General features: G+C 39.9%; 1 protein-coding gene across 2 annotated transcripts in view; it reads left to right on the forward strand.

Moving 5' to 3' along the window:
* The window catches only part of KLHL24 (kelch-like family member 24), a 51149-nt gene that overhangs the window by 28127 nt on the left and 12538 nt on the right, over positions 1-10484 (forward strand). For both annotated transcript variants that reach the window (XM_011945803.1, XM_011945804.1), the window contains 4 exons: positions 437-621; positions 1877-1995; positions 8355-8543; positions 9935-10123. In XM_011945803.1, the coding sequence (XP_011801193.1) occupies positions 437-621; positions 1877-1995; positions 8355-8543; positions 9935-10123 (682 nt within the window). The remainder of the gene's footprint in view (positions 1-436; positions 622-1876; positions 1996-8354; positions 8544-9934; positions 10124-10484) is intronic.

Genomic DNA, 10484 nt, shown 5'->3' on the forward strand with positions numbered 1-10484 from the left:
ATTATACTATGAATTTTTTAGAGCTAGCAAGCTGATGAAAAAGCACCATTTTCCTACAGTTCGAAAAAAATGCATTATCTTCCCTTGTGTGTTTATGCATATCTGAATCACTGCAAAACTGCATTTCAAAGTCATCCTTAATATTCCCAGAGTTCTGATTGGGTTAGATAGGATATTTGGACTGCTTCACAATTTTCAGGTCAAAACCAATAGTAAAAAATACCAACAGAAATTTTCTGTGGAATAATGATGTCACTAGCTCCCCTGTAAAGGTTCTCAAAGTAAGTAACTTCCAGCCTGTACTGTTTGGCACATGCACAGAGAAGAAACTTAGCTGTTTATAATAGTGTGTGGTTTGTTTTTAGAATTTTAAGAAAAAATCTTGAGAATATTTTAATGTAATATTATTTATGTACGCTAATAATTATTATTTTAGGTCCACTGGCTATTCTGAGGTGATAGTTGTCGTTGGAGGATGTGAGCGAGTTGGAGGATTTAATCTTCCATACACTGAGTGCTATGATCCTGTAACAGGAGAATGGAAGTCTTTGGCTAAGCTTCCAGAATTTACCAAATCAGAGTATGCAGTCTGTGCTCTAAGGAATGATATTCTTGTTTCAGGTAAATATAGAATTATTACAGTAGCTACTTTTAATTTGGACACAGCTTCATTATTTTAAACATCCACAGTGTCTTAAAATGTGAATACTCCCACTTTAGGAAGATCAGTTTACAACAAATAAAACCAAGCATGACTTTTTGCTCTTAAAAACAGATACAAGGCCAGGCACGGTGGCTCACACCTGTAAACCCAGCATTTTGGGAGGCCGAGGCAGGCAGATCACCAGGTCAGTAGATCGAGACCATCCTGACCAACATGGTGAAACCCCATCTCTACTAAAAAAATACAAAAATTAGCCGTGTGTGGTGGTGGGCAACTGTAGTCCCAGCTACTCGGGAGGCTGAGGCAGGAGAATCGCTTGAACTTGGGAGGTGGAGATTGCAGTGAGCTGAGATCGCGCCACTGCACTCCAGCCTGGTGACAAAGTGAGACTTGGTCTCAAAAACAAAAAACAACAACAAAAAAAACACAAACAGGTACAAGATGACATGGAATGATTTACAAAAGATCCACCGGAAAATGCCTTTAATCATGTCATACTTTAAATGCTCCCAAATGCATGTAGAATATGCTATAATTTTTTAAACTTTACCTCTTTGCATGTCAGAAGTACTCATAGAATTAAGCATCTCTAATTCACCCATGTTTTTGAAATTCTCCCAGTTTATGAAATAAGATTTGCTTTAAAATTCTTAACTTGAACTTCTTTATGGTATGTGATCTGTTACCTTTAAAATTAGAAAATAAAATGACAGACTTATACAAAGTATAACTATAGTATCTATGATGGGAAGTCTGTTAATTGGTAAAATAATTTCACCAGCTTTGCAGATTATTGTATATATTATCCACATTGAGAAATATAACAATACATACTTTATTTTTTACAATAGTATGCTTTTTGAAAAATGGGTGATTTAAAGAACAAACCTTTAGAATAAACCATTATTTGGGTGCTTCTGATGTCTTACTCTTAACAATGTTTTATGTCTGTAAAATTCACATCCTGTATTTTATTATTTTGGATCTATAATTATCACTTATCAAGGTAACAATTGGTAAAGTTTAAATTTGCTCTGTAGAACTATTTCCATTAAACTTCAAGAGGTCTTTATTTATTGAGCTGAATTCTCAAATTCTCGAATTAGATGAATGAATTCCATGTTTTCTTTACCTGTGCCTTGGTGGCACAGATCTGTTGGTGACAGCTATATCGTGATAAATTATTGTGTGTACATTGTTTTGCATTTAAAGGTGGAAGAATCAACAGCCGTGATGTCTGGATTTACAACTCACAGTTAAATATTTGGATCAGAGTTGCCTCTCTCAATAAAGGCAGATGGCGTCACAAAATGGCTGTCCTCCTTGGTAAAGTAAGAGAAACCACTTTTTATTACTATTGCTGGTATATTTCCAAAGTAAATACCACAGCTGAATCTTTCATTTTACTCACCCTCTGGGTATTTTGGATTCAAATTGTATTTCCTTCCATTTCTAACCTCAATAGATAAACCAAAGATATAAACAATATGACACTGTACTTTTGAATGGATATTTTGTTCTCCTAATTTGGAATTCATGGCAGTGCAGCACATTTCTCTTCTCATGCATCACTGGAGTCCAAATGCCTAAGAAGCATTGGAAAATAAAGGAGTTACATCAGATACAGACAGGCCAATGTCTAACCCATGCAGTTTGTTTTCTTTTTACTAACTTTGCCAGTCAGGCAGAGATATGTTTATCCAAAGTCATGTATTTTATCTTTTTTATTTTAAATAAATATTAAGATAAACTCACTAACAGGCTGGGCACAGTGGCTCACGCCTATAATCCCAGCACTTTGGGAGGCCGAGGCAGGCGAATCATGAGGTCAGGAGATCGAGACCATCCTGGCCAATGTGGCGAAACCCCATCTCTACTAAAAATACAAAAAATAAGCTGGGCATGGTGGCATGTGCCTGTAGTCCCAGCTACCCAGGAGGCTGAGGCAGGAGAATTGCTTGAACCCGGGAGGCGGAGGTTGCAGTGAGCCGAGATGGCACCACTGCACTCCAGCCTGGTGACAGAGCGAGACTCCATCTCAAAAAAAATTAAAATTAAAATTTAAAAACTCACATTTTTTAGAGAAAACCTATTCTTGACTGCAGCTAATGATTATTATAAACAATACATTACTTGGGACATAAACAGACATTACATCTACTGTCTACAGGAACCTGAGAATCAAACTTTTTTTTTGTTTTTTGAGATATATCTCACTCTGTTGCCCAAGCTGGAGTATAGTGGCATTATTTAGCTTGCTGCAACTTCTGCCTCCCCGGTGCAAGTGATTCTCCTGCCTCAGACACCTGAGTAGCTGGGATTACAGGTGTTCGCCACCACACCTGGCTAATTTTTGTATTTTTAATAGAGACAGGGTTTCGCCATGTTGGCCAGGCTGGTCTCCAACTCCTAAGCTCAAGTGATCCTCCCACCTCGGCCTCCCAGAAGGCTGGGATTATAGGCGTGAGCCACCGCACCTAGCCAGTTTCCAAACTTTTTAAAAGCAACTACAGGTGGAGTTTCCAAAATACTTGGGACCAGAAGTGTTTCTGATTTGGGATTTTTTTTTCTTTTCTTTTTAGACAGGTTCTCACTCTGTTGCCCAGGCTGGAGGACAGTGGTACCATCACTGCTCACTACAGCCTTGACTTCCTGGACCCAAACTATCCCTTCTATGTCAGCCTCCCAAGTAGCCAAGGCCACAGGTGCACACCACCACACCTGGCTAATTTTGTATTTTTTGTAGAGATGGGTTTCTCCATATTGCCCAGGCTGGTGTCAAACTTCTGGGCTCAAGTGATCTGCCTCAGCCTCCCACCACTGCACCAGGCCAAATATTTTGGATTTTTTTCATATTTTGGAATATTTTCATTATATTTGTTGAGCATCCCAAATCAAAAAATCCAAGATCTGAAATGTTCCAATGAGCGTTTCCTCTGAGCATTAATGTCATCACTCATAAAGTTTCAGATTTGGAACATTTTGGATTTCAGATTTTTTAAGATTTGGGAAGTTCAACCTGTATACTCTCTTTTAAAAAGTCATATCTAATACAAAAATGTATTACATAACACATGAAAATACAGCAGTTGTACCAAGGATTACCTTAGAGTCTTTAGCTTCTCTCTGCCCCCATCTCCATATGCTCGTCCAAAACCACCTCAAATTAATGAACAACTAAAAGCAGCATACTTGCTTTTGCATATGTCTTCGACTGATCTCCTAGCACCCCCTTCTGAAAAGATTGCTGTCTCATAGGCCCTCCTATGGAGACAGTTAAGTACCACCACTGAAAAAACAAAGCTCTAGTTGAAACAGAAATGGTGATCAGGAACCTTTCTTGGTCAGCCTCTTATTAGTCCTCCTTCCTCTCTTTCCTCACACGGGTTTCTTAAAACCTCTCTACTAGGCTGGGCGCGGTGGCTCACACCTGTAATCCCAGCGCTTTGGGAGGCTAAGGTAGGTGGATCATGAGGTCAAGAGATCAAGACCATCCTGGCCAACATGGTGAAACCCTGTCTCTACTAAAAATACAAAAATTAGCCAGGCGTGGTGGCCGGCACCTGTAGTCCCAGCTTCTCGGGAGCCTGAGGGAGGAGAATCGCTTGAACCCAGGAGGCGGAGTTTGTAGTAAGCCAAGATTGTGCCACTGCAGGCAGCGTTCTGTTGGGAACCTAATTTCACAGCAGTAGGTGAGCAGCCACTGAGCGAGCTCTACTGCCTCAACTTCACCTCCTGTCAGATCAGCACAGATTGGATTCTCATAGGAGCATGAACAGCACATATGAGGGATATCTAGGTTGCAGCTGCTTATGAGAAGAAGCTAATGCCTGATGATCTGAGGTGGAACAGTTACATCCCCAAACCATCCCACCACCACCAATTCCCCACCCAGACCTGTGGAAAAATTGTCTTCCATGAAACTGCTCCCTGGTGCCAAAAAGATTGGGGACCACTGTGTAGAATACTAGAGCTTCTCAAAACAGAGTTTATATTTTTATTTTTTGAGATAGGGTCTTGCTGTGTTGCTGAGGCTGTAGTGCATCAGCACAATCATGGCTCACTGCAGCCTCGACATCCTGGGCTCAAGTGATCCTTCCACCTCAGCCTCCCTAGTAGCTAAGACTGCAGGCACACACCATCATACCCAGCTAATTTTTGCATATTTTGTGGAGATGATGTTTCATCCTGTTGCCTGGGCTGGTTTCAAACTCCTGGGTTCAAGTGATCCTCCCTCCTCAGCCTCCCAAAGTGCCGGGATTACAGGCATGAGCCACCATGCCCAGCTCAAAACACAGTTTAAAAGCTGTTAATTCCTAATGACCTGGATCTCATGTGCTGCTGCTGTCTACATGGCCAATGAAATAATGAGGACCTTGAGACAGATTTGCTGGAAATAACATGTTAATAGAATCTTTTCTAAAACCATTTGGTTTGTCAGTACCTACTATATTATATATAATGTTTGAGGCTGTGCCTCAAGAAGGATAAAATATTACTAGAGGCCGGGCGCGGTGGCTCAAGCCTGTAATCCCAGCACTTTGGGAGGCCGAGACGGGCGGATCACGAGGTCAGGAGATCGAGACCATCCTGGCTAACACGGTGAAACCCCGTCTCTACTAAAAACTACAAAAAACTACCCGGGCGACGTGGGGGCGCCTGTAGTCCCAGCTACTCGGGAGGCTGAGGCAGGAGAATGGCGTGAACCCGGGAGGCGGAGCTTGCAGTGAGCTGAGATCCGGCCACTGCACTCCAGCCTGGGTGACAGAGCGAGACTCCGTCTCAAAAAAAAAAAAAAAAAAAAAAAAAATATTACTAGAAAAGAGGGGCTAAAATAATCCAGGGGTTGGAAGGAGATGCTATCTGACTTAAAAATTTATAATTATTTAGTTTGGACATACAAAGGCGAATGAAAAGTATTGATGTCTCAAAAACCATGTATGTGTTGGTAAACTCAAATTTATTTGATAAAATAGTGTACTTGAGTTGAAGATACCCAAAGCTTAGAAGCACTAAATCAATAAAGGAATCATTCCTATCCTACACAGCAAGTGCTCAATTCATGGAAGCCATTTTGCTAAAATTACAATATAGATTTAATTCAACCTTATAAAACATACTTAAATTTATAAATACTCAGTTTAAGGAAACCTGGGATGGTTTAGAATGTAGAATCTTAGGGGAGCACTCCCCAAGGTAACTTAGAAGTGTGTCTTAGGCTGCAATCCTCAAGAAAGAATAAAAAATTACTGGGTGTGGTGGCTCACACCTGTAATCCCAGCACTTTGGGAGGCCAAGGCAGGTGAATCACAAGGTTAGGAGTTCAAGACCAGCCTGGTCAACATGGTGAAACCCTGTTTCTACAAAAATACAAAAAATTAGCTGGGCATAGTGATGGGCACCTGTAATCCCAGCTATTCAGGAAGCTGGGGCAGAATCACTTAAACCTGGGAGTCAGAGGTTGCAGTGAGCTGCACCGCTGCACTCCAGCCCTGTGACAGAGTGAGACTCTGCCAAAAAAAAAAAAAAGAAAGAAAAAAGAAAAAAAATCTTAGAGTAGGAAGGGATGATGGAATAATGGAGAATATTTCATGTAACTTGGTCATCTTATAAATAACCCCAAAGCGATTAAGTCACTTCCCAAGATTACACAAAAAATGAGAAAGCAGAAGCAAAAATTCAGACTTTTCTTGATCTAGAGGCATTTTATCTTGATGTTCATGGCATGTATTATATTTTAATTTACACATTTAGGAGTATGTATTAAAGTTTAATCTTCAAAATTATGCCATGTGATAGATACTATTATTGTCTTCATTTTAAAATTGAGGAAATATAGCCGAGCATGGTGGCAGGTACCTGTAATCCCAGCTACTCAGGAGGCCGAGACAGGAGAATCACTTGAAGCCAGGAGGTGGACGTTGCAGTGAGCCGAGATCACGCCATTGCACTCAAGCCTGAGCAACAAGAGCGAAACTCCATCTCAAAAAAAAATTATAAAATTGAGGAAATAAATTTGAGTCTCCAAAAGGGTAGATAAATTGCCCTTACATTAGATGACAAAGCTGGTGACCAAAGCCTGTGTCCTTAATTGCTACATCATGTCACAGGTTCCATACTCCATATAGCTGTGCATATACTCCATATAGCTTTTGTAAGTTACTTAACCTGTGGAGCTGAGTGGTGTTGGGGACACAAACTCACCAGCAGATTATTTTAACATAATGTGAGAAATGCATGATATAAGTGGCATTGAGTACTGTGGAAATTTGGGGGCACACAAAGATAAATTGTGGACAAATTTGAATGACAAGGTATGAAGTTTGGCCTTGACCCTTAGACATTCATTGTTGAAATATTAAGAGGAATTGATAAAGTGTTTTAGGAAGAATAATCTGTGGTTTAGAGAGAACAAGCATGGAGGCCAGGAGGTTATTTGAGAGGTATGAAGTGTTGTGGACCCTCAAGTGGGTGATGGCAGCGGGAAATGTAAAGGAAGGGGTAGATGTGAAAGATGCTGCGGAAGAAGACTCAGTGGGACTTAGCAGTTAATTAGCTATGGAGGGAAGAGTTAATGAGGACAGTCCATTAAGCGAGATGTGAGCTGGGTGTGATGGCTCACTCCTGTAATCCCAACACTTTGGGAGGCCGAGGCAGGAGGATTGCTTGAGGGTGGGAGAATGGCTTGAGGCCAAGAGTTAGTGACCAGTCTGGGCAACAGAGGGAGACCCTGTCTCTGTGAAAAATAAAAATAAGTCAGTAGGGTGTGGTGATACACACCTGTGGTTTCAGCTACTTGGGAAGCTGAGGTGAAAGGATTACTTAAACCTGGGAGGTTGAGGCAGTAGTGAGCTGTGATCATACCACTGCACTCCAGCCTGAGCAACAGAATGAGACCCATTTCCAAAAAGAGAAAAAGAGAGAGAGAGAGAGAAATGTGGATGTTAAGCTGTTGGAGAGCTTTGTTAGGTTGAAAGTTCCCTATATAAACCATGATGCTTAATGGATATTTTGCATATAAACCATTTAATAAATATCTTACTGATTGGTTCACCTGTCATATAAAGATATTAATTTGCCCTACCCTTCTTGTATTTGTGAAAAGAAAATGTACATAAAAGCTCTGTGAACTTTAGAGTTCATTATGTGTCAAGTACTTTTCTAGATATTGTAGGGGCTAAAAGATAGGCCTGCCTTCAGCACTGTCATAGTCTAGTAATTTTTTCCTAATATTTTAGTTTCAGAGCTTTAATACTTTATAATAATCAAATATTTCGTTACCCGTAAGTGTGAATATTTAAGCTAAATTGTACAATTCTCAGTGTGAGCAATATTACCCCCAAGGGGGCAAAGATTGGTTCTTAGAAGGTGGAAAAAAAAACATGTACTCTTTCATGTGTAAAGCACAGATATACATAATTAAGGTAAATAGATATACAATTTATTTGTGGCATTAAAATTTTATAGAGGGAAGACTATTAGGAATAAAATACCTAAAAAGGCTCCATGGATTGTGATGGTGGTAGGGGGATGATGATTTTTTTAAAAGCTCAGAAACTCTGAGCTAAATATATTGCAATTATATTTATTTAGCATTTTAAAGAGAAGAAATCCCTTAATTCTTTAACCAACTACTTCAAAATTCAGACTTTTGATAATTAAGATTTTTCCATGTGTATTTTACATATAGGTATATGTTGTTGGAGGCTATGATGGGCAAAACAGACTTAGCAGCGTAGAATGTTATGATTCCTTTTCAAATCGATGGACTGAAGTTGCTCCCCTTAAGGAAGCAGTGAGCTCTCCTGCAGTGACTAGCTGTGTAGGCAAACTGTTTGTGATTGGTGGAGGACCTGATGATAATACTTGTTCTGATAAGGTAAGCCATGCACTTTTAAAGAAATTACCAATGATAAGTACAAGAAGGGAAATACAGAAGGCTTATCAAGTAGGTAGCCAGGTCACTTAGTGTGAGGGGTCTATTTAAAAATTTCTGGTACTATATACTTTTGGAGAAAAACATTGAATTCTGGGTTGCTAAAGTGAGACTCTAGTATATCTAACAATTTGCTCTTACAAATATGATCCAATCTTTTTGAAATGAGACGGTCTGTGTAGAGATTTTGTACTGAATAAATTGTTCTGAACCTTTGCTATCATCTACAGAATCTAAAAACCATTTACACAAAACACAGTTGGGAAGTGAATTAGCAAATGGTAAGACACAGTAAATATACTGCTTCCAACTGGGTCATTTTCTACATTCTTTCGAATTATTTTTCAGAAAAAAGAAAAGGAAAAGAAACCTCCATAGTGTAAATAGAGGATGGTTCAAAGTTGCTCCGATTCAGTAAACTCCTGGGACAAAAGAATACGTGCTATCTTGACATCTCAGGAAATGTTTATTCTGGAAAAAAGCGTCTAATGCCTAGTTGGTTTAGCAATGTTAACTAAATGTTGTCAATCTATTCATTCTTTTTCTAAATTCAGTTTAAAATAATGTGATCAAATGTTACTTATTTAGAATGTATTAATTCAGAATTTGTGATAGTTCAGAGCATACTGACTGAATTGAGGTTTACTTGTTTTCTTTTGAAGAAAGGACTCCCTAAAACCATTAAGAAGTTATATGGCCGGGCGCGGTGGCTCAAGCCTGTAATCCCAGCACTTTGGGAGGCCGAGACGGGCGGATCACGAGGTCAGGAGATCGAGACCATCCTGGCTAACAGGACGAAACCCCGTCTCCACTAAAAAATACAAAAACTAGCCGGGCGAGGTGGCGGGCGCCTGTAGTCCCAGCTACTCGGGAGGCTGAGGCAGGAGAATGGCGTAAACCCGGGAGGCGGAGCTTGCAGTGAGCCGAGATCGCGCCACTGCACTCCAGCCCGGGCGACAGAGCGAGACTCCGTCTCAAAAAAAAAAAAAAAAAAAAAAAAAGAAGTTATATTCAGGTATGAGGCATAGTTATCCTACATAACACGATTGTAAAAAAATTTATACTGTTAATTTAATTGACAAACCTGATGGCCATTCATTCTAGAAACAATCTCTGTGTGTTTGGTACTCTATTCTGCTTGATAGTAATAAATTTTCATTTTATTTGAGAATGTTCATAATTCAGACATTTCACTATCAGGCTAACCTCTCTTAATTCTCTGAATTAATAGGATTTTATTTTAAATAATGTTTGTAGGTATTGGTAGACTCTTTATTAAGTACATTTCCATTTTTGTTTAGAAATTTTAATTATATATTTTTATATGTCATTAGGTTCAATCTTATGATCCAGAAACCAATTCTTGGCTACTTCGTGCAGCTATCCCAATTGCCAAGAGGTGTATAACAGCTGTATCCCTAAACAATCTGATCTATGTTGCCGGTGGACTGACCAAGGCAATATACTGTTATGATCCAGTTGAAGATTACTGGATGCACGTACAGAATACATTCAGCCGTCAGGTAATAACATAAAGCAGTACAAAAGAAAAATAAATCTAAGAGGGACCAAGTACATAATCATTATTAATACACTGGAATTTAAATTTTAAAATGTTTCAGGCCGGGCATGGTGGCTCACGCCTGTAATCCCAGCATTTTGGGAGGCCAAGGCGGATGGATCACTTGAGGTCAGGAGCAAGACCAGCCTGGCCAACATGGTGAAACCCCATCTCTACTAAAAAATAAAAAATTATGGCCGCGCACTGTGTCTCATGCCTGTAATCCCGGCACTTTGGGAGGCCGAGGCGGGCAGATCACCTGAGGTCGGGAGTTCGAGACCAGCCTGACCAACATGGAGAAACCCTGTCTCTTCTAAAAATAC

Source organism: Colobus angolensis, unplaced genomic scaffold (assembly GCF_000951035.1).
Source record: "Colobus angolensis palliatus isolate OR3802 unplaced genomic scaffold, Cang.pa_1.0 Scaffold245, whole genome shotgun sequence".
In the NCBI taxonomy this organism is placed as follows: Eukaryota; Metazoa; Chordata; class Mammalia; order Primates; family Cercopithecidae; genus Colobus; species Colobus angolensis.